The 25,516-nt window shown below is 46.2% G+C and overlaps 1 protein-coding gene across 1 annotated transcript; it reads right to left on the bottom strand.

The window, feature by feature from the left end:
• Window positions 1–7,755: 7,755 nt before the first annotated feature.
• On the bottom strand, window positions 7,756–8,217 carry LOC308704831 (uncharacterized protein; the record flags this gene model as incomplete). Its single annotated transcript, XM_081389421.1, has 1 exon — window positions 7,756–8,217. One exon carries the CDS (start codon window positions 8,215–8,217, stop codon window positions 7,756–7,758), a length of 462 nt encoding a protein of 153 aa, XP_081245547.1.
• Window positions 8,218–25,516: the final 17,299 nt, after the last annotated feature.

Below are 25,516 nucleotides of genomic sequence, written 5' to 3'. Positions count from 1 at the left end.
GGTCCCGAGTCCAGTGGTCCCAGTTCCGGTGGCCCCGAAACGGAGAAGGAAGACTTCCTCCATGCCTGTTCCGGTGGTCCCGAGTCCGGTGGTCCCGAGTCCGGTGGTCCCGAGTCCGGTGGTCCCGAAACGGAGGAGGAGAAGGAAGACTCCCTCCGTGACTGTCCCGGTGGTCCCAGTGCCGGTGGTCCCAGTGCCGGTGGTCCCAGTGCCGGTGATCTCAGTGCCGGTGATCTCAGTGCCGGTGATCTCAGTGCCGGTGGTCCCAGTGCCGGTGGCCCCAAATCCAGTGGTCCCAGTTCAGGTGGTCCCGAGTCCGGTGGTCCCAGTTCAGGTGGTCCCGAGTCCGGTGGTCCCGAGTTTGGTGGCTCATAACACTGAGACCATCCCGGAGGTGACTACCATCCCTGAAGCACCGCCCAGGCGTCTTGCTCTGCCCGCACCGCCCAGGCGTCCTGCTCTGCCGGCCCCGCCCGAGCTGCTCGCACTGCCTGCGCCAACCCAGCGATCCATCACGTCTGCCCAGCCAGAGACTGTTCACGTCACGTCTGCCCAGCCAGAGACTGTTCACGTCACGTCTGCCCAGCCAGAGACTGTTCACGTCACGTCTGCCCAGCCAGAGTGTGTTCACGTCACGTCTGCCCAGCCAGAGACTGTTCACGTCACGTCTGCCCAGCCAGAGACTGTTCACGTCACGTCAGCCCAGCCAGAGACTGTTCACGTCACGTCTGCCCAGCCAGAGACTGTTCCTGAGCCTATGTCTTCGGACAAGATGGTCGTCGCTGCCACCGAGCCTGTTCACGTCACGCCTGCCGAGCCTGTGTCTTCGGACAAGATGGCCGCCGCCGAGCCTGTTCACGTCACGCCTGCCGAGCCTGTGTCTTCGGACAAGATGGCCGCCGCCGAGCCTGTTCACGTAACGCCTGCCGAGCCTGTGTCCCCGGACAAGATGGCCGCCGTCGAGCCTGTGTCTGAGCCGGTGGTGTCTGTTCCTGAGCCGGTGGTGTCTGTTCCTGAGCCGGTGGTGTCTGTTCCTGAGCCTGAGCCCTCAGTGACCGTGACACTGGCCATTATGGCCACAGCCATGTGGTGTGTGTGGGCTACGCACACACTTGAGCCGGTGGTGCCAGTTCCTGAGCCGGAGCCGGTGGTGCCAGTTCCTGAGCCGGAGCCAGTGTCTGTTCCTGAGCCGGAGCCAGTGTCTGTTCCTGAGCCGGAGCCAGTGTCTGTTCCTGAGCCGGAGCCAGTGTCTGTTCCTGAGCCGGAGCCAGTGTCTGTTCCTGAGCCGGAGCCAGTGTCTGTTCCTGAGCCGGAGCCAGTGTCTGTTCCTGAGCCGGAGCCAGTGTCTGTTCCTGAGCCGGAGCCAGTGTCTGTTCCTGAGCCGGAGCCAGTGTCTGTTCCTGAGCCGGAGCCAGTGTCTGTTCCTGAGCCGGAGCCAGTGTCTGTTCCTGAGCCGGAGCCAGTGTCTGTTCCTGAGCCGGAGCCAGTGTCTGTTCCTGAGCCGGAGCCGGTGGAGTCTGTTCCAGAGCCGGAGCCGGTGGAGTCTGTTCCAGTTCCTGAGCCGGTGGAGTCGTCTGTTCCAGTTCCTGAGCCGGTGGAGTCGTGGCCGCCCGAGGGGTCGTCTCCGCCGTGGCCGCCCGAGGGGTCGTCTCCGCCGTGGCCGCCCGAGGGGTCGTCTCCGCCGTGGCCGCCCGAGGGGTCGTCTCCGCCGTGGCCGCCCGAGGGGTCGTCTCCGCCGTGGCCGCCCGAGGGGTCGTCTCCGCCGTGGCCGCCCGAGGGGTCGTCTCCGCCGTGGCCGCCCGAGGGGTCGTCTCCGCAGTGGCCGCCCGAGGGGTCGTCTCCTCCCTGGCCGCCTGATGGACTGTCTACTCCGCCCTGGCCGCCTGAGGGGAGGTCTCCGCCGTGGCCGCCCGATGGACTATCTGCTCCGCCGTGGCCGCCCGATGGACTATCTGCTCCGCCCTGGCGGCCCGAGGGAAAGTCTCCGCCCTGGCCGCCCGATGGGTCGTCTGCTTCGCCCTGGCCGCCCGATGGACTCTCTGCTTCGCCCCGGTCGCCGGCTAAGCTGTCAGCTCCTGTTCCCCTCCATGGACCTGGTCCCCCATCCCTCCCCCTGATCCTCCACCGTTCCACCTCCCTCCTGGACTCTTGTTTTGGTTGTTTTTTGTGGGTCTTGGAGCGTCTGGTAGCCGCTCCGTAGAGGGGGGGTTATGTCACAGTGTCTGGTTTGTGTTTCCCCAGGTGTCCACTAGAGGTCTCTTTCCCTTCCTGTCACCATTCACTCTGGAACCTCATTTCCCATAATCCTTTGTCTGTTCCCATCACTCTTGATTGCACTCAGCTGTTCCCTATCACATTGTTAGTGTCGGTGTATAAATACCCTGTCTGTTTCAGTTCATGTCACGGAGTCATTGTTTAATGTCATGCTACACTTCCAAGGTCTGTTTCTCGCCTGTTCTTGTTTTGTTTCTTGTTTATTTTGTGTTATTGTTTATTGGACTGATTAAATGGATTTCGACCCTGGCATGGATGACTACGATTCTGATTACATTGATTTTGACCTTTGCATGGATGACGACGAGTTGGATTGCCCTGATTACCATGTTGCTGCGTATGGATCCACCCATTTCTCTGCTAGCGTTCGTGACATTGATCTGCTGACAAACAATGATTTCAAACAATGCTATAATTTCTTGCTTTTCTGTATTCTGCTTCAGCTCTCTTTCCCTTGGTAAACTGTATGCATGTATGTGTGTGTATGTTAGAGTAGTTTAAGTGTTTAGACTAGTTAATAAAATCTTGTTCATGTCACACGTAAAGTTGTCCTTGTCTCAAGCTCATAACTGGAGTCACTAATCATTTAGATTTTTGCTACTGCTCTTAGTAGTACTGTAAATTAAGAAAGACATTTCCCATGTCCCGGAAATGTACATTTCTTAGAGTTAATAAACAATTAATCCTGAGTGTTCACGGGATAAACAGGCTAATTGATTGTAATATTAATTTACGACAGTAAGTTAATTATATTAACTGATCCAAATATTCATAATCAATTATAACCAGTTATTATTGATTATTAATATTTCATAGAGCTAATTTGCTACATTATATTAAAAAAACAAATATTCTCATCTTGTGAAATCTGTATTAAAAGAGAGCGATTCCAGTCGAGCTCATTACAGCTGATTCAAATGTAATGTGACACGCCCATGGAGAGCGCGCGCTATTCAAACGCAAATGGCTGAGGCAATCCACGCAAACCTGTGAACGCCCCCATATCAGCTCGAGAAAACATAAGTTTATTCAGATCATTACTTGTTTACACCGTCCCGCAGCGCTGTGAGGAATAATAATAATGGAAAATGTCCCTCAGAAGTGCGGGTATTTCGAGGAGCAAGGATCAGACTGAGCTGAGGAATACAGTAGTAAGTTTTTTTCCCTTCTCACGTGAATCGGGTTTCTGTTTGTGAATGAATGAACGGCAGAGATGTGCGCTGTTTACCACAGCTCGCAAAAGACAGTTTAAATTTAAATCGTGTGTGTGAATGAATGATGATGTTTAAGCAAACTGTATTGCTATACTTCGATGAGTAAAAATCGACTGAAATATGTTGAAATAAAATGTAGGCTATTTGTATAAGCAACGTATTAAACTGCAAATTAACATTTATATGCCCTAATATTTCATAAAGACAACGTTACAGTCAGGCGAAATATGAAAGACAACGTTTTGTTGACTAGATTTGGGTACAGTTTTTACTGTAGAATATATTGTAAGATTACACTTGAATTGTTGTTGTAATTGTAACATTTTTAATAAAAAAATGATGTAAACAAACTATTAAAAGGTAAATATAATTTTTTTCTTTAAATCATTTGTATTGTGTTTTATTAGTAAATTTTATTTATTGGCTCATTAAGTATGCAGGGGCATTGTCTCATCAGGTGTGAACTACTAAATATGCATGATCGTTTACGCCCCATCCGCATATTGCCTTTCCAAACTAAAAGTGTTTTGCAAAACTTAAATCAATGTATCGTTTTATGTGAATGATTAGGCAGGATGATTTTCACATCATTTTGAAGAAAAAATGATCCATTAGTCATTACTGAAATCATCCATTAGTCAAAAGTCTTATTGACATATATTTAGTATGTGTTTTGTGGCCTTATTTCAGAAACTTTCATTTTTAGTTTTTTCAATAACCATGCATAAACATTATTCTCTCAAAAATGAAAACATGTACATACATGTGGCTCACATATCATGTTAGTCCTGTTTGTGCTAAATAGAGTGTATTTTTTTTTGCCATTGATATGTTTATAAGCAACTGAAAAAAGCACAAATGTCAGGGCATGTCAGAACATCTCAAGGACCCCAAAAACACCCCAGACCCCAGAGGGTTAAACAGAATATATAATCCTCCCTGCTACCCTCCTTGTGTCTAAATATGTCTAAAATATTTTCCTTAAACACATGTGTCCATGCAATCTATAGTCTAACTCGTGCATTTTAAACTTCATACGATAATACAACTGATTATGAATACTAATAAAGAATAATAATACAGATACATAATATTAAATAATGAAATTATATTCAAAGATGAAATTTTAGTCTTCATCTCCCTCCACTGGAACTACGGCCGTTAGTTCCACATCATCATTCCCAGGTGGCCAACCTATTGAAGTGATAGTGAGGAGAAATAGCAGACCAAGAAATAGACATAAAGGACAGAAGACCAGAAACAGAAAACAAAACAAAACAAAACAAATAACAAAGAACCCCATCCCATGTTATGTCCCCGCATACTATGTGTCATTTAACGTCTATGTGTTAGCATTTAAAATGAACCCCAATCATCTAAGAAAATAAAAACGAATAATTCTTCTGCCGGTGCCTTGACTCGTTAAGTACTTAACTCCTTAAGTTCCCGGCCAAAATAACAACCTAAACAAATGTTGATGTTAAAGGATCCTATCCCTTAGGGTTGTAAATCAGTAAGCAGGTGTTCATTGTTTGTGAGGTTGTGTTTTGTAAGTAGAGTAGTAGGTGTAAAATCTCCTATTTCACTCCGTATTTCCCATTTCGGTTCTATCAATATGTCTCGTATCGAGAATAACTTACAACCATCTCTAATCAATGTCAATGGAATTGATTCCTGAAATGGAAGCAGAAAAATAATTAATCATCACTCCTTTTCCCAGTCTTTAAAGTTAATGGATGAACAGTGCTCAATATCAGGCCATAAGCCATCATTATCATTTTGTTCATTCACTAAGCAAGGTTTAACTTGTGACCAATGGTACCATCTATCTGTTCCTACACCCTTCCCTTTAAGGAAAACACTTGTATCAGTTGTTAAGAGTATCTCATATGGCCCCTCCCATATAGGCTCTAAACCCTTCCTAGCAATACATTTGATCATAACAAAACTGCCTAACTCGGGAATGTGTGGAACATCAGTAGTGGTATGTTTTTCATCCCATTGCTGTTGAGCTTCTCGCACTTTCTTATTATTGTCTTTAGTAGCTTTGTCCAGCATTGTGAGATAGCGTCGTAACTTCACTTGGAACAAAGTAGGATCTCCTCCTGTTCCCGCAGGTGGTGGAGCATCAGGAGGTAGAACCATTGCTCTTCCAGTCATCAGTTCAAAAGGGGCTAGTCCTGTACCTGTGTTTGGAGTTGCTCTCAAGTTCCACAGAATAGCAGGTAATAATTTATGCCAACCTTGGCCAGTTTGCAGAATGGCTTTGGTAAGAGCGGTTTTCAACGATTGGTTCATCCTCTCTACCATCCCCGAACTTTGTGGTCGATATGTAATGTGGAATTTATGTTTAATCCCCATCATTTTCATTGCTTCCTTCATCAGTTTTCCAGTGAAGTGAGTTCCATTGTCAGAATCAAGTTCATATGAAAGACCCCAGCGAGGAAAAACTTCTTCCACCATTACTCGTGCTGCTGCTTCAGCAGTGCAGATTTTTGTAGGGAATGCTTCCACCCACCTAGTAAATCTGTCCATGATTACTAGAATGTATTGATACCCTCCACTGGGTGATAAAGGTCCTGTGAAATTGATTTGGAGATGTGTCCATGGACCTGTTGGTCTGGGTGCATGTGACATTCGCACCTTTACAGATTTTCCCGCATTTGCTTTCTCGCAAATTAAGCATCTCCTACAGTAATCATCAATGTCTCTCATCATTCGTGGCCACCACCAAATCTCGCTGATTTGAGCTTTCATTGCTTTTGCTCCAGCATGCACTTTTCCATGATACAGCTGCATTAGTTGCATTAACTCTTCTTGTTCCGATAGTCCACTTGTCACCACTTGTCCTGTTGGAATTCTCCAGATACCTTGATCATCTTCTTTTGCTCCTGCTTTTATCCATTGTTCTTTCTCTTCATCTGTCTCCATTTGATATGACAGAAGATGGAACTCAGGATTAGTAGAGCTGCTTCTCTAGCTGCTGCATCTCCTGCCGTGTTTCCTTGACTTTCTTTGGACTTGTCAGATTGATGTGATTTTACTTTGATCATTGCTGCTTCTCTGGGTAAGTGACATGCTGTAATCAAATGACGAATTATGGAAGCATGTTGTATTTCGCTCCCACTGCTAGTGATAAGTCCACGTCTTTTCCACAGAGCCAAGTAGTCATGGACCACCCCAAAAGCATAACTGTCAGAACTCAGAAGGAAACAGTCAAAAGGATTCAGTTGCGAGTGAACAGTATAATTTATTAATACAATAGTAGAAGATAGTAGTGCGGATCAGAGTGGAAGCAGGCAGAAGAAGACTCAGGCTTGGTAACGCAGGGACGCAATGGGCAGACGTAGATACAAGAACAGGTCGTAATTCCTCCGGGAAACCTGAGGAAATCCACTGCATGCAAACAGGACTGGAATGCAGGAGAAACGCGCTGAGTAGATCCCTGGTGAGCCTCAACAATCATCTGACTGAGAGAGGACGAAGTAACAAACAATATATAGGACATCACATTCAAAACAGCTGGCGCTGATCAGCTCATCAGCCGCGCTAAGGAGCCGCGCTGATGAGCCGCGCCCACTCACACAACATGCACACACATAGCGAGGGTGAGTCAATGAATCCATGAACCGTGACAGTAATGACTATCTGTGTAGATGCTGGCTCGATCTCCTTCCGATAGTTCAAGAGCTTCCGTAAGTGCTATGAGCTCTGCTACTTGTGCTGAAAATTGCCCAGAAAGAGCTCCTTTCTTCACAACAGTTCCATCAGCTTCCATTACAGCCCATCCAGTATGTGGTTTTCCATCAACATAATAACTGAATCCATCGACCCATAACTCTTTGTCTGGATTTTCAAGAGGGATTGGATTAACAGGACCAAAACTTTCTTCTTCTACTTGTTTTTCACACTCATGTGGTGTTCCCTCATGTGGTTCTAGCATCATTGTTGCAGGGTTAAGAGAAGTGTCTCTGATGATTTCCACTCTCAAATCCTTGTTCAACAAAGTTGCTTCCCATTTTGCTCTGCGTCAGTTATGGTCTTGATGTTTGTGTTGTTCAACAACGTCACTATACTGTGTGGAGTGTGCAGTATGATAGTGTGTGCTCCTATCAGATTTTCAACAGCATCCACTGCCCATGTGGCACCATCGAGAGCTTGTATACATTGTGGTTGACCAATCATTGTGACAGGAATCTTTTTGGAAAAATATCCAACTGGTCTGTATAGATCACCTGGTTTTTGACACAGTACTGCTGAGTAGGTCTCATCTCCCACCCTGGTCCACAAAATGAAATGGCAATCGTCCATCAGGAAGTCCCAAGGCTGGGGCTGATGTCAGTTTCTCTTTCATAGACGTAAACGCTTCCTCAGCTTCCGGTGTCCAATTTATCTGTTCCACTCCAGGCTTTCCTCCCTTGTACAAGTCGATGAGAGGGCTAGTGATGCTGGCAAAATCAGGTATATACTGGCGGCAATAGTTGAAAAGTCCCATCACCTCCCGTATTCCTGTAACTGTTAAAGGTTTTGGGAGTTGCCGTAATGCCTCTACACGCTCTGTTGTCATTCTCCTTCCCTCGACAGATATTTCTTGGCCCAAGTAGATAACCTTGGTTTTGGCCAGCTGTGCTTTGTTGGGGTTGACTTTGAATCCTCCTTTCCTAAGGGCTTGTAAGACAACATTCAGAGCAAATATATGGTTTTCATCTGGGCTTGCAGTCATCCACATATTGGAGGCAAACACTTCCTGAACTCTCAATTTCAGCTTTTTGCTCCGTTAAGAACTGATCCAAAGTTCTATGAAATACCACAGGAGAAAGATTAAGACCTTGTGGGAGTCTGTTCCAAACATACTGTTTTGCACCTACTGTGAAGGTCAATTTCTCTTGAGATCTTTCATCAATAGGTATAGACCAGAAAGCCAACAGTACATCTAGTACCGTGAAGATTCTTGCATTTCCTGGAATATCATTCAGAATGGTGGCAGGATTGGCCACAATTGGATGCGGTTTTGGTGTTGCACTGTTAAGTCTTGTGTAATCAATGGTTAATCGCCATGAGAAATCGGATTTCTTTACAGGCCAGACAGGACTATTAGTGGTTGATGAAGTTTGTCTGATAATTCCTTCAGCTTCCAAATCTGCCTCTATCTCTTCCACGGCTTGTCTTGCTTCAGGTCGGATAAGGTATTGTTTATGAGGGGCATGTAACTTTTGAACCCTAAGGCCTATCAACAAAATTCTTTTGTCCACTTATTCCCTAGCTCAAGACGATTCGATTGCACCCTATGACGTCATTTTCCGTCATGAAAATTTTTCCGCCATTCTGAATTTTCCGAAAAACCTACTTTTTCGAACTCCTCCTAGGCCGTTGCTCCGATTTTCACGAAAATTGAACAGATCATCTCCAGACCATGCCGACAAAAAGTTATGGAATTCAAGTTGATTCGTCAAACCGTTTCCGATAAACCTACGAACAAATTTTACGTAGCGCTTGCGAAAACAGACGTAAGGCTGTATCTCCGCAACGGTTTATCGGATTTAGACCAAACTTGGTACATATTGTCACAAGCATGACCTGAGGCTACATGCTGTGTTTCAGCACAGCACCACCTACTGGTCCGGAGATATGATTGCTTCTAACTTCTGAACAGTTTGTCCAAAAATCATAAAATTGGTCTTGTTAGATTCAGGGCAACATGCCGAGTCGACTGATATCCAATTTTACCATATCGGCCATTTTGACTGTCGGCCATTTTGAATTTTGTGCTAAAATGCTGTATTTTATGAACGCATGAACGGATTGTTATGAAACTTGGTATGGGTAATCAGCACGATGTCCTCAAAGAAACTGAGAAGTTTCGAGACAGCGTCACCTAGTGGTGATTTTTTTTTTTTCAAAATGCTTATAACTTTGGGTGTGATCGACTTATTTTCACGAAACTCATCTCATTAGACTCCTGAATCGTTGCCGAGTCCTATGATACCAAACATGCTAGGTTTCGCCTTACGGTTTGTGTAGCGTTGTGATTTAGCGCTTAAAAAACATTTGGCTATATCTTCGAAACCGCTACTCCGATCGAGACGAAACCACCGTCAGAAGTTTGGAAACATAGGTCGTTAGAATAAAGCAAATGCACAAATGCGTAAATATTGATGTTTAGGGGTAGTAAATTCCAATCAAAGTCATGTGTCAGTCATTTTTTACATGTTTTTTCATATAAATGTCTATAACTCCGAAGCGAATTGAGATATTTTCACCAAAATCGACACACATATGTATGGGCTCACTCTGAGGACAGGTAAAAAAAAATGTGGGACTGAGCCTCTTGGTGGCGCTATAATAGAACAAAACATGGAATTCCCATTGACTTCAATACAGTTTTGTGAAATAAAATGCTATACTAAACAAATGCATTGGTGTAATATTACGAAACTCAGAATGTGCCAACAACACCATCCCCTGAAGGTACTCAAAATATTTCGAAACAGCGCCATCTAGTGGTCAAAAGTTATAACAAAATTTACAAAAAGGCTAATAACTTTTGAATAAATCTGGCTATTGAAATGCCACTGGTCTTAATAGATTCTTTGGGTCAAGCCGAGAACATAGATACCAAGTTGTCCTTATTTGGCCGAACTTCCTGTCCGCCATCTTGATTTTCAGTCAAAACCTACTTTTTTCGAACTCCTCCTAGACCGTTTGTCCGATTTTCACCAAAATCGAATCGTATCATCTCCAGACCGTGTCGACTAAAAGTTATGGATTTCTTGTCGATAGACGAAACCGTTTTCGCATAGCGCAGCAGCAAAGTTGAGGCATGATGCTAATAGCACTATTCAGGCTTTATCTCTGCAATGCCTTGACATATTGACACCAAACTTTGTATGTGTCATTGTCACTTCACTCTGACCACATCACATCAGTTTTGTAACTGCGCCACCTATTGTTCGAAAGTGATAATCCAATAAATCATATTTTTAATTATTGTTTCTATGCTTTTTCAGGCATTTTGCCTAAAATCCTCTTTAAATGTCTTTAATTGCTCATTGTTGCAGTTGATCTGACACTTTCAGCAATGTTGGCATGTCTTGTCGTCTTATTCTGCTTGGCCCCGGTAATTGCTGCTTGCAGCTATATTTATTATTGGAGCTGCTTGTGCAGATGCAATATACATTTTGTCAACTGGACCTCCATTTGATCTCAAAGCTTGAGGCTGTGTCAGAGATTTAGATGAACTTGTACATTGTTCAGGCAAAGTTGGATAGATTGGTTTGTAAGGAGTAGAGGAGGCGTTACAGTTGTGGCGCATTTAACTGGTGCTTGTGAATATTTTCTTTCAGCTTCAGTTATTATATTTGTCCAAACTGGATCAAATGAATCATCACTGGTTGTATTTTCTTCATCTGAACATTTAATAGACATCATTTTGTTCAACTTTTTATATGCTTCAATTTGAGGCTTCATGGCTTTAACAAGTGGAACTGGACAACCATTAATACCGCAACAGATTTCACCTTGTTTCACAATACAATGAGCTGCCAGTATTAGGAATGCTTTTGATTTTGTCTTGTCTTTTTGGGACTCAAACCAACTTAACTGAACATCCATAGAGGCATTGATATCCATTCCTTTTTTTCAAAAGTTTAGCGTTTAGCTTGTTTCTTGCTCTTCCTTTCCAGGTACCAAGCAGATATTGTTCTGCTGTTACAGCAATTATTTGTTATTTGTGCGCTCAGAACAGCAGGGCTGTGTATGTGTATGTGTGTGTGTGTGTGTGTGTGTGTGTGTGTGTATGGAGGTATAGCTAATTCTGAAGGGAGGGGCTGCTTCACTCTCTTCCCCTTCTCCAACTGTATGTGTGTGTGTGTGTGTGTGTGTGTGTGTGTGTGTATAGAGTGAATTCTCAGGAGGGGGCTACTGCTACCCCTGCTTCTCTCTCTCTCTATCTCTCTCTCTTCTCTAAACACTATAGGAACTCAGGGAAAAGAAAAAAAAATAAAGAAAAGTTATAAACAAAGTTAACCCTTATATTTTCAGTTATCTTTTCTTTTCTTTTCTTTTTAATTTATTTAGTTTTACTCAGATACATTTTTTCTTCTTTCTTTTTTCCTAGTTTATCTCAGATTAATTTATTTGTTTTTTCTTTTTTTCTTTAAGCTTACTCAGATCAGTATCCTTAAATATTTGAACAGCTTTACGGTCAAAATCAGAATGCCCGCGATCCTACTATTACTTAAAATGTTTTACAGTTTATTCTGCCCTTATTTCTCTGCAGACTCACCAAATTTAACCGCTCTGGTCAATCAAGTATCGCTTGTGTCACACTTTCTCATCTCCTTCTGAGAACGAATCTTCATTGTGTTGGATATGTTTTAGAGTTAACTCTGCCCCTTATTGCAGTCTCGCCATATTCCAACCACATTATAATTTACTTAATCAAGCAAAATTTTCCTATCTTAACCGTCTTATATCTAATTCTAAATGGTCTTCTTTCTAAAAAATATCCACTTTTTACCCCAGCATCATTCAAATATTTTTTAGAGGTTTACTGATCAGAGGAACTTAAGCCAAATTAAAATGAATTATTAAATTCCATTTTTTTTCTTTTTTTACTATGTCTGACATATATTCATTGGCAACACAACTGGTACTTTAAATAACACAGTTCTTTTAAGCAGTTTCAGTCAATGTCTCTAATCATCAGGCAGCTGATCGATTGCTCCTGTCTGCCTCGCTGCCTGCTGTGAGTGTGTTTGTTTGATTCGGTGCGATAAGCTCCGTCTTAGCCATATATTTCTTTGTTTTGAACCATCATTTTACTACCATTTCTAGTTGTTTATACTACTACATTTTACCCAACATCTTAGATTAACCTGACATCGCTAGCTTTTGTTATTAGTACTACTAGCACAAAACGCTAGTAATTCGCTAGCCTGTTAACGCGCCACCCGTGCGCTCAGCTATTTTATTTATTTATTTTTCTCTCGCGCGTCCGCGCCTTTGAGTTCATAAAAAGCTCAGGTGAGTAAGAATCACTCAACAAACACGGTGAGTAATGTCTTGTCCTGTTATTGTCACTTGCACTTCATGTCACATGTTTAGTATAGGCTTCTCTGTCGACAATATAGGATTTATATGTGATAAATGTAAGGAGACAGTTAGGTTGACAGAGAAGATTTCAGAATTAGAAACACGCATCCAAACTTTAATTGAGGATAGTAAGAGTGCTAGTGCTTTAGATGTTTTGGATGCGCATAGAATAGTGCACACTTTACATGAGTCGGTTCTGGCTGAAGTAGAGCCCGTGCAGCCGGGCAAATGGGTGACAGTGAGGGATCGCTCTAGTCGCGGATCTAAAAACCACTCTTCCGTTCCGATTACCATAACAAATCGATTTGCCCCGCTCAGTGAAACACCCACTGAGAATGATTGTGCCCTAGTTATTGGCGATTCTATTACACGGAACGTGAAAATAGAGACACCGACCACCATAGTCACATGTTTGCCGGGAGCCAGAGCGCCTGACATCAAAGCAAATTTAAAAGTGCTGGCTAATGCTAATCGTAAATTCTCTAAGATCATTATTCATGTCGGCACTAATGATGTTCGACTCCGCCAGTCGGAGATCACCAAAATTAATATTAAAGAGGTGTGTGAACTTGCAAGTACGATGTCAAGGACTGTAATTTGCTCTGGCCCCCTTCCTGTTCGCAGGAGTGATGAGATAGTTAGTAGATTATGTTCGCTTAACGGTTGGCTGTCTCGGTGGTGTCCGCTTAATAATATAGAATTCATAGACAATTGGAAAAGTTTTTGGGGCAAACCTGACCTGTTGAAAAGAGATGGTATTCATCCCTCCTGGGATGGTGCTGCTCTTCTCTCTAGTAATATGGCTCATAGTCTTAGAGCTCAAACATGACAATCTGGGGCTCAGGTCAGGAAGCAGACAGACTGGCTTAACCGACTGTCTGCTAGCGGCCTCGCGTCACCAAGGTCAGATAAATCCCATCACATAGAGCCTCTTTCACCTAGCTATCATCATATAGAGACTGTGTCTGTTCCCCGAATTTGGAAATCCAAAATACGTTTAAACCCAACTAAGGTTAAAAATTTAATTGATGTTCAACAAATAAAAAACAGCTATAATACAGATGAGCAAATGCTAAAGCTTGGGTTGCTGAATATTCGATCGCTTACTTCAAAAGCACTCGTTGTTAACGATATGATTTCAGATAATAACCTAGATGTGCTGTGTTTGACAGAAACCTGGCTAAAACCAAACGATTACATTACTTTAAATGAATCAACCCCGCAAGATTACTGTTATAAACATGAGCCTCGTCTGAAACGCAAAGGGGGTGGTGTTGCTGTAATCTATAGTAATAGTTTCAAAACCACTAAGAAATCAAGTTTTAAATATAATTCTTTTGAAGCATTGGTGCTTAATGTAAAAATATATAGTGTAAACGATAAATCACGTTTGAGATTTGTGCTGGCTACTGTATACAGGCCACCAGGGCACCATACAGACTTTATCAAAGAATTTGCGGACTTTCTATCAGAATTAATATTGACTGCAGATAAAGTACTAATTGTTGGTGATTTTAATATACACATCGATAATGAAAAAGATGCATTGGGATTGGCATTTAAAGACATTGTAAATTCAATTGGAGTTAGACAACACGTGTCAGGACCTACTCATCGTCGTAATCATACTCTAGATCTAATATTATCACACGGAATAGATGTGGATGCCGTTGAAATTCTGCAGCAGAGCGATGACATCTCAGATCATTATCTAGTCTCGTGTAATTTGCATTTAGCCAAGGCTGCAAAGCCGACTCCGTGTTTCAAATATGTGAGACCTATCACTTCTGCTACTAAAGATTGCTTTATTAATAATCTTCCTAATCAGTTTCATCATCTCAGCATCTCAGATAGCTTAGAAGAACTAGATATTACAACAGAAACGTTTAACTCTCTCTTTTCCAGCACTTTAGACACAGTTGCTGCGTTGCGCTTAAAGAAGATTAAAGAAAATAGTCCAACGCCGTGGTACAACGAGCACACTCGGGCCCTTAAGAGAGCAGCCAGAAAAATGGAGCGCAACTGGAAGAAAACAAAACTAGAGGTATTCCGCATTTCATGGAAAGAGAGCTCAATTACTTACAGAGAGGCTTTAAAAGCTGCTAGATCTGCTTATTTTTCAACCCTATTAGAAGAAAATAAACATAATCCTAGGTATTTATTTGAAACGGTGGCTAAACTAACGAAAAATAAAGCTTCAAGCACCGAAGTTTCCAAGCAACACAGCAGTAATGACTTTATGAACTTCTTCACTTATAAGATTGATAATATCAGGGACAAAATTATAACTATGCAACCGTCTACTACAGTAACGCATCAGGCAGTGCATTGTAGTCTCCCTGAGGAAAAATTTGATTCATTCGTTGCTATAGGAGAGGTAGTCCAAATAGGTGGTTCGTGGAAAAACGCCCATACAAATAAGCTGCCATTGGACGCATAGTGGCCCCGATGGACCGTAGGGCGAATATGGATGACAATTGCCCTTTAAATAGTGGGCCTTTGTCACTTGGCGATAACCCCTGCGCTAACCTGTCGCCCCGGGAGTAGGGGCCATTCGGACGCCTTTAGGGGGCGATAATGGGCAAATGCCCCCTTATACCACCCACGTATCCCCTTCTACCCCCCCCCCACGACCCCTAAGCCACTCCCACATCCCACTAACCCACTATTTGTCCAATAACCCACTATAGTGGGCAAATGTCCCGTTGACCCCCCCCCTCCACTCCCAGACCACGCCCCCATCCCACGAACCCACTATTTGTCCAATAACCCACTATATTGGGCAAATGTCCCGTTGACCCCCGCTCCACTCCCAGACCACGCCCCCATCCCACGGAACCACTATTTGTCCAATAACCCACTATAGAGGGCAAATGTCCCGTTGACCCCCCCCATCCCTCCACCCCCCACTCCCAAGCCACGCCCACATCCCACGAACCCACTATTTGTCCAATAACCCACTATAGTGGGCAAATGTCCCGTCGACCCCCCCTGTCCATTCCCGAGCCACGCCCCCATCGCACTGACCTACTACTTGTCCAATAAACAACTATAGTTTTCAAATGTCCCGTTGACACCCCCCATTCTTTGGGCACACGGAGGCCTCATGGTGGTCCCCCCACATCCAGAGTATGGAGCCCCAACTCTGCTTATTTTTTGAGTTACGTCCAGTCAAAGTTAAAATTTCAAGCTGGTATATCTCTGGAACCAAGACGAGTTGGGGCCCCATACTTTGGGCACGTGGGGGCCTCATATTGGTCCCCCCACACCCAGAATATGGAACCCCAACTCGGCTTATTTTTCGAGGTACATCCTGTCAAATTTAAAATTTCAAGCTGGTATGTCTCTGGAACCGAGCCGAGTTGGAGCCCCTTACTCTGGGCACAGGGGGGTCTCCAGGAGCTCGCCCCAGGGCCCAAGTATGAAGTCCCAACTCGGCTTCCTTTATCAGTTTCACCCGGTCCAATTTCAAAATTCGCATCCCCAATAGCGGCTGAAATTTATCACGTTCGCTCTAGAGCTTTTGGTATGTTAGTCGGGGCGGGCCCTGGGGTCACGGTGTCGAATTTGGGGCCCCTGGTACCTTTCTATATAACTCCAACCCGCCAATTAATGTTAGGGGCCGAAAATGTCAGTTTTAGGGTTAGGGTTAGGGAATATTTTTGCCTTCGCTCTACAGACTGGTGCTTTCGGTATGTCGCTCGGGGTGGGCCCAAGGGTCACCGTGCCGAATTTGGGGCCCCTGGGACTTTTCTATAAAACTCCCATCCACCCATTAAATGAATGCGTTTGCAACCGTGGTTTCGCGGACAAGGCTTGGAAAGGGCCGATCGACTAGGGGGCGCCATTTTCCGTCTCGCCACGGCCCCCCGGAGCGGGCGGGAAAGTTTGGTGGACCTACCACCTCGTTCAGGGGTCGAAAGGTCAAAAAAGCAAAGCACGTCCGTGAAAGCACTACACCAACAACTGGCCCCTGGGACGGCCCCCGTTCGTAGACGCAGTTTCGTGGCACCTCGATATTTGAGATTTTGGCTCTCCAGGGGCCCCCGACTCACGGCCCCGAAGCCTGAAAATCTAGGACCTTCCTAAGAGAAGTGTGCCACTTATACCCAACTTTCACTCAAAAGGCTCTTAGGGTATACGAGTCAAAGAGGAATCAGGCAGAAATTAGGGTTAAAGGGTGAAAATGTGTTGCCTTCGCTCTACAGACTGGTGCTTTCGGTATGTCGCTCGGGGCGTGCCCAGGGGTCACCGTGCCGAATTTGGGGCCCCTGGGACTTTTCTATAAAAATCCCACCCACCCATTTAATGAATGCGTTTGCAACCGTGGTTTCGCGGACACCTCTCGGAAAGGGCCGATCGACTAGGGGGCACCATTTTCCGTCTCGCCACGGGCCCCCGGAGCGGGCGGGAAAGTTTGGTGGACCTACGACCTCGTTCAGGGGTCGAAAGGTCAAAAAAGACACTGCAAATCCATCAAAAAATGGCACCTGGGACGGCCCCCCGTTCGTAGACGCAGTGTCGTGATACCTTGATATTTGAGATTTTGACCCTCCAGGGGCCCCTGATGAATGGCCCCGAAGCGTTAAAGTCCAGGACCTTCCTGAAAAAACACCCATCCCCCGCCGCCATCAAACTCAGTCCACTTTCGCGTCCAACATAGAGGCTGATTTCTTTTGCCTTTGCTCTAGAACCCTGCGCTTTCGGTATGTCGATCGGGGCATGTCCAGGGGTCACCGTGCCGAATTTGGGGCCCCTGGGACCTTTCTATAAAACTCCACCTCGCCAATTCAATGTTAGAGGCCGAAAATGTTAGTTTTATGCTTAGGGTTTGGGAAAATATGTTTTGCCTTCGCTCTAGAGCCCTGCGCTTTTCGGTATGTCGCTCGGGGTGGGCCCAAGGGTCACCGTGCCGATTTTGGGGCCCCTTGGACTTTTCTAAAAAACTCCCACCCACCCATTGAATGAATGCGTTTGCAACCGTGGTTTCGCGGACACGGCTCGGAAAGGGCCGATCGACTAGGGGGCGCCATTTTCCGTCTCGCCACGGCCCCCCGGAGCGGGCGGGAAAGTTTGGTGGACCTACCACCTCGTTCAGGGGTCGAAAGGTCAAAAAAGCAAAGCACGTCCGTGAAAGCACTACACCAACAACTGGCCCCTGGGACGGCCCCCGTTCGTAGACGCAGTTTCGTTGCACCTCGATATTTGAGATTTTGGCTCTCCAGGGGCCCCCGACTCACGGCCCCGAAGCCTGAAAATCTAGGACCTTCCTAAGAGAAGTGTGCCACTTATACCCAACTTTCACTCAAAAGGCTCTTAGGGTATACGAGTCAAAGAGGAATCAGGCAGAAATTAGGGTTAAAGGGTGAAAATGTGTTGCCTTCGCTCTACAGACTGGTGCTTTCGGTATGTCGCTCGGGGCGTGCCCAGGGGTCACCGTGCCGAATTTGGGGCCCCTGGGACTTTTCTATAAAAATCCCACCCACCCATTTAATGAATGCGTTTGCAACCGTGGTTTCGCGGACACCGCTCGGAAAGGGCCGATCGACTAGGGGGCGCCATTTTCCGTCTCGCCACGGGCCCCCGGAGCGGGCGGGAAAGTTTGGTGGACCTACGACCTCGTTCAGGGGTCGAAAGGTCAAAAAAGACACTGCAAATCCATCAAAAAATGGCACCTGGGACGGCCCCCCCGTTCGTAGACGCAGTGTCGTGATACCTTGATATTTGAGATTTTGACCCTCCAGGGGCCCCTGATGAATGGCCCCGAAGCGTTAAAGTCCAGGACCTTCCTGAAAAAACACCCATCCCCCGCCGCCATCAAACTCAGTCCACTTTCGCGTCCAACATAGAGGCTGATTTCTTTTGCCTTTGCTCTAGAACCCTGCGCTTTCGGTATGTCGATCGGGGCATGTCCAGGGGTCACCGTGCCGAATTTGGGGCCCCTGGGACCTTTCTATAAAACTCCACCTCGCCAATTCAATGTTAGAGGCCGAAAATGTTAGTTTTATGCTTAGGGTTTGGGTTAGGGAAAATATGTTTTGCCTTCGCTCTATCGCCCTGCGCTTTTCGGTATGTCGCTCGGGTCGGGCCCAAGGGTCACCGTGCCGATTTTGGGGCCCCTTGGACTTTTCTAAAAAACTCCCACCCACCCATTGAATGAATGCGTTTGCAACCGTGGTTTCGCGGACACAGGTCGGAAAGGGCCGATCGACTAGGGGGCGCCATTTTCCGTCTCGCCACGGCCCCCCGGAGCGGGCGGGAAAGTTTGGTGGACCTACCACCTCGTTCAGGGGTCGAAAGGTCAAAAAAGACACTGCACGTCCGTGAGAGCAACGCACCAACAAATGGCCCGTGGGACAGCCCCCGTTTGTAGACGCAGTGTCGTGGCACCTCGATATTTGAGATTTTGACTCTCCAGGGGCCCCCGACGCACGGCCCCGAAGCGTGAAACTCTAGGACCTTCCTAAAAAAAATGCCCCTCCCCCGATATCAAATCATTTAAAGGCCTGAAAGACCCCCTTTCAGAGTGAGAGTGAAATAGCCATGAGGTAGAGATTATGCACAGAGGCTGAATTTTTTTTGCCTTCGCTCTAGAGCCCTGCGCTTTAGGTATGTCGCTCGGGTTGGGCCCAAGGGTCACCGTGCCGATTTTGGGGCCCCTGGGACTTTTCTATAAAACTCCCACCCACCCATTGAATGAATGCGTTTGCAACCGTGGTTTCGCGGACAAGGCTCGGAAAGGGCCGATCGACTAGGGGGCGCCATTTTCCGTCTCGCCACGACCCCCCGGAGTGGGCGGGAAAGTTTGATGGACCTACCACCTCGTTCAGGGGTCGAAAGGCCGAAAAAGGGTGAAAAACACACATTTTGCATTTTGCACTGAACCAGGTCCCGGAAGGTCACAGCAGAAATGTTGGCGTTTCACATTTAAGACAGTCTTCTCTCAGTCTAAACCTGAAGTGACGTTGACAAACCATGTGTCGTTTGAAAGCTCACAGCGCCTAGTTTTGATATTCGGCGTCTGATTCTCGATACGTACGACAAAGGAACAGAAATGTATTAATTTGCGTTCATTTAACTGTTTTTAGCTTCCGGGACCTTGTATTTTTGTTTTGTTTTTTTTTTACCACCGAAACGACCGGAAAATCAGTGGATCGTGTACGGTTGGCCGTGCTCATTACACCAGGGGTGGTTTAATACACGTTTTCGTTACTTACAACGAACGAGGCCCCGTTCAAAAGTGTCACACGCTGACAGGGGTCAAAAAGGTCAAGTGAACCTTTTCGACGTCCGTAAGGAGACGGAAGGTCGCAGGACCCCGAAACTCGGCGAGTTCCGTCGTCCCGCGCCCTCGAGTCGGGCCCCAGAGTTTGAGGGCCCTGGCCGCTTTCTAAGCATTTTTCCATCCCTCGTTCGGGACCACAGACTGTGGATGGTGACTGGAGAATGTGGATGGGGACTGGATTATTTTTTTTTTTCATCTCCTTGATTAAACCACCTCTACTGTACTAAGCACATTCGACTGAACACATCACACTAATTTTCAATTATATAAAGTCTCCCTGGGACCTTTCTATAAACAACACTCAGTCCACTTTCGCGTCCAACATAGAGGCTGATTTCTTTTGCCTTTGACATTTTTGTGTTTTTGCTCTCCCGTCACATGTGATGTCGACTCTCGTCGTTTAAACCACCTCTGCTGTACTAAGTACACTCGACTGAACACATCGCACTAATTTTCAAGTCATTTCAGTGTTTGATTTGCATAAGAACGAGTGTCCTCGAAACCACTATTTGGCGGGAAAAACAGTGGCCTCGCGGACACGGGTGGATTTTAAGATTAGCTTTCGAAATATTTTGATGAAAACCATTTATCAGCACTCAGCGGGCTCCCCTGAGTCCGTGGCACCGAGGTTCATCCCAAAATTCCACTGTCCGCGAAACCACGGTTTTGTACAGTGTAACAAATCCAACGTGGGATCTCCATATCTCAGCTCCGGAAGGCTCTAGAGCCTCCAATCTTGCACTCCTGTCTGTGCCTCAGCACCCTCTAACAGAATCCAGAGTTTCGAAAAGATCCGAGAAACTTTAATTTTCAAGCAAAAAAAACCAACAGGCATACCCCTTACAGATTTTTCGGGTCGAAAATTACGGTTTCTCGGATCTTCTCGAAACCTTGGATTCTGATAGAGGGCGACGAGACGCAGACAGGAGCGCAAGTCCTGGCTCTCCACACCCCTCCTGAGCTGAGATATGGAGATCCCACGTAGGATTTGTTCCATTGTGCAAAACAGTGGTTTCGCGGACAGTGGAATTCTGGGATGAAACTTGGTGCCACGGACTCTGGGGGGCCCGCTGAGTGCAGTGAAATAGTTTTTATCATGACAGGAACTTTAATTCAAATGTCTACCAAAGAAACTGTCTGAAATCCCATTCAATAGATTGCAGGTGAGATTGTGTCCAATTGCAGCTTATTTAATGGTGGAAATAAGCCTCGTCCTTAAAAAATACTTTATTAGGCTCTAGGCCCGAGCCGATCGACTAGTGGGGGCCCCTTTTTGGAACTCGAGATATTGGGGGGCTCATCTCACCCGTATCTTTCTGAAAACTCACCTGTATCTATCTGAAAACTCACCCGTGTCTATCTGAAAACTCACCCGTCACAAGGGTTCCTCCCCATGCCCGGAGTATGGAGCTCCAAGTCGGCTTGGTTTCCGAGATACACCCGGTCAAAGTCCAATGTTTCACCGGGCATAACTCCAAAGCCAAGCCGAATTGGGGCTCCATACTCGCGGTGTGTGGGGGGCCCAAGGGTACCTCCCAACACCAGGAGTTTGGAGCTCCAACTTGGCTTGGTTCCCGAGATACGGGTGGTCAAAGCTGAACCGGAAGTGGCCGTATCTCGGAAATGGAAGGTCCCAGGAGCCGGGAATGGTGAGGTTAGAAGGGGCCCTATGGGCCCTCTCTAAGCCCGGAGTTTGGAGCTCCAACTCGGCTTGGTTCCCGAGATACGGCCGGTCAAAGCTAGACCGGAAGTGGCCATATCTCCGAAACGGAAGGTCCCAGGAGCTGGGGGTGGTGGGATCCGAAGGGCCCCTCTGGGCCCCCATCGTGCCCGAAGTTTGGAGCTCCAAATCGGCTTAACTCCCAAGATACACCCGGTTATACACAAGGGACTTTTGGACAAAACGGTCGATATCTCTGAAAGGACGAGTCCCAGCAGATCGTCCTTCGGGGTGGTGAGGGGCCCCTAGGGGCCCTCTCAGACCCCAGAGTCCTGAGCCTCTGGGACCCTTCCTTCTGAAGTGCACCCTTTCCTGTTGGGCCCCGTATCTCGGCCCACGGGGGCGCTAGAAGCACGGGCCAGGGTGCGTTGGAGAGGGCCCCTTGAGACCTTACTTTGTCCCGAATATGGTGCATCTCGGTTATTGACCACTCCATAAAAATGCAGTGTCCGCGAAACCACTGTTTTGGCCACTAAATAGGTTGGAACTGGGACATTTTTGTGTTCTTGCTCTCCCGTCACATGTGATGTCGACTCTCGTCATTTAAACCACCTCTGCTGTACTAAGTACACTCGACTGAACACATCGCACTAATTTTCAAGTCATTTCAGTGTTTGATTTGCATAAGAACGAGTGTCCTCGAAACCACTATTTGGCGGGAAAACAGTGGCCTCGCGGACACGGGTGGATTTTAAGATTAGCTTTCGAAATATTTTGATAAAAACCATTTATCAGCACTCAGCGGCCTCCCCTGAGTCCGTGGCACCGAGGTTCATCCCAAAATTCCACTGTCCGCGAAACCACGGTTTTGTACAGTGTAACAAATGCTACGTGGGATCTCCATATCTCAGCTCCGGAAGGCTCTAGAGCCTCCAATCTTGCACTCCTGTCTGTGCCTCAGCACCCTCTAACAGAATCCAGAGTTTCGAGAAGATCCGAGAAACTTTAATTTTCAACCCAAAAAAACCGACAGGCATACATACCCCTTACAGATTTTTCGGGTCGATAATTACGGTTTCTCGGATCTTCTCGAAACCTTGGATTCTGATAGAGGGCGACGAGACGCAGACAGGAGCGCAAGTCCTGGCTCTCCACACCCCTCCTGAGCTGAGATATGGAGATCCCACGTAGGATTTGTTCCATTGTGCAAAACAGTGGTTTCGCGGACAGTGGAATTCTGGGATGAACCTTGGTGCCACGGACTCTGGGGGGCCTGCTGAGTGCAGTGAAATAGTTTTTATCATGACAGGAACTTTAATTCAAATGTCTAGCAACGATACTGTCTGAAAACCCATACAGCAGATTGCATGTGGGACTGTGTCCAATTGCAGCTTATTGAATGAATGGCGGAAAAACATTTTCAAAATATAGTGGGTTATTGGACAAATAGTGGGTTCGAGGGACGGGGGCGTGGCTTGGGAGTGGGGTGGGGGGGTCGACGGGTCATTTGCCCAATATAGTGGGTTATTGGACAAATAGTGGGTTAGTGGGATGGGGGCGTGGCTTGGGAGTGGGGTGGGGGGGTCAACGGGTCATTTGTCCAATATAGTGGGGTATTGGACAAATAGTGGGTTCGTGGGACGGGGGTGTGGCTTGGGAGTGGGGTGGGGGGGTCAACGGGTCATTTGCCCAATATAGTGGGGTATTGGACAAATAGTGGGTTCGTGGGACGGGGGCGTGGCTTAGGGGTCGGGGGGGGTCAACTGGACACTTGGTCACTTTGGTGGGCAATCGGACAAAATAGTGGGTTAGTGGGACGGGGGGCGTGTGGCGCCACACTGAGGATGAAGGCCGAACTGCATTGGGGGGCCTCGGACTTCGGGGGCCTCCCGTCGGGCCCCCGAGGGGGTCGGGGCCCCCCCAACCCTCCCGGGTCGGTCGGCCGCCCGGGGAGGGTCGGCTCGTGGCGTCGGCCGACCCCCCAAAAATTTCGGGGGGTCGGCGCGCACCGTCCGCGGACCGACGTACGCGAGCCATCGCCCCGTTGACCGTTCGGACGCTTTCTGAAGTTTGGGACTAGCTAGAGGAAGAATTTACTAAACTCATTAAATCATCTAAATCTACAACATGTATGTTAGACCCTATACCGACTAAGCTACTGAAAGAAATACTTCCAGAGGTCATAGATCCTCTTCTTAATATCATTAATTCGTCTTTGTCTCTAGGATACGTACCAAAAAACTTTAAGCTGGCTTTGATTAAACCGCTTGTTAAAAAAACGCAACTTGATCCTTCAGAATTAGTCAATTACAGGCCGATCTCGAATCTACCTTTTCTGTCAAAGATATTAGAAAAGGCAGTATCCTTACAACTGTGTTCCTTTCTTGAAAGAAATGATATCTGCGAGGATTTCCAGTCCGGATTTAGACCGTACCATAGTACCGAAACAGCTCTCGTTAGAGTCACAAATGATTTGCTCTTATCATCCGATCGTGGTTGTATCTCTCTATTAGTGTTACTCGATCTTAGTGCTGCATTTGACACCATCGACCACAACGTTCTTTTAAATAGATTAGAACATTATGTTGGCATTACGGGAAATGCACTAGCATGGTTTAAATCATACTTATCTGACCGTTATCAGTTTGTAGCAGTAAATGATGAGATGTCTCATCGATCACAAGTTCAGTATGGCGTACCACAAGGCTCAGTACTAGGACCGCTGCTGTTCACTCTGTACATGCTACCCTTAGGAGATATCATTAGGAAACATGGCATTAGCTTTCACTGTTATGCCGATGATACTCAGCTCTATATTTCTTCAAAACCTAACGAAACTTATCAATTCACAAAATTAACGGAATGCATAGCGGATATAAAAAATTGGATGACTTGTAATTTCCTACTTCTAAATTCTGAAAAAACAGAGTTTCTAATTATTGGACAAAAAACTTCCTCACGTAATAACCTAGAATACTGTCTAACACTTGATGGCTGCTCTGTTAAGTCTTCGTCGTCGGTTAGGAACCTGGGTGTGCTCTTTGATACCAATCTTTCATTTGAAAGTCACGTGTCTAGTATCTGTAAAACTGCATTTTTCCATCTTAAAAATATATCTAAATTACGTCATATGCTCTCATTGACAAATGCGGAACAATTAGTTCATGCGTTCATGACCTCAAGGCTAGATTATTGTAATGCTCTACTAGGTGGTTGCCCTGCACGCTTAATAAACAAACTACAGCTGGTTCAAAACGCAGCAGCTCGAGTTCTTACCAGAACCAGGAAGTATGACCATATTAGCCCAGTTCTGTCAAAACTGCATTGGCTCCCTATTAAACATCGCATAAATTTTAAAATATTGCTGATTACTTACAAAGCACTGAATGGTTTAGCTCCGCAGTACTTGAGCGAGCTCTTAACGCATTATAGTCCGTCACGTCTATTACGATCTCAAAATTCCGGCCAGTTGATTATACCTAGAATATCAAAATCCACTGCTGGCGGTAGATCCTTTTCCTATTTAGCACCAAAACTCTGGAACAGTCTTCCTACCATTGTCCGGGAAGCAGAGACACTCTGTCAGTTCAAAGCCAGATTAAAGACACATCTCTTTGACCTAGCTTTCACATAATACATTATAGACTTCTATAATTTAATGTTATGCTGCATAGATTAGGTCAGCCGGAACCGGGAAAACTTCCCAAAAATCCTGATGTACTCGTTACATCATGAGAAGAATGGCATCTACGCTAATTTTAGTGTCTGTGTTTATCCCAAGGTTTTTCCTGCAGCCTGCAGGATCCAGGCCGTATCCAGATCTGACGAAGGACCTTCACCTGGACCGATGACAACGCAGTGCTGAAGTGCCAACTAGTCTCTCCCTATGGAGGATCCCACTACCACTCTACAGATAAGGCGTTGTCGGGAAAATTCGTCTCGCGGTCCTACCACAAAGCAACAAATAAAATAAAATTCCTTATCAAAATT

Source organism: Scardinius erythrophthalmus, assembly GCF_964197995.2.
Source record: "Scardinius erythrophthalmus genome assembly, chromosome: 2".
In the NCBI taxonomy this organism is placed as follows: Eukaryota; Metazoa; Chordata; class Actinopteri; order Cypriniformes; family Leuciscidae; genus Scardinius; species Scardinius erythrophthalmus.
Note: the sequence above shows the minus strand (reverse complement) of the source record. Positions and strands in the feature narration are given on the sequence as shown.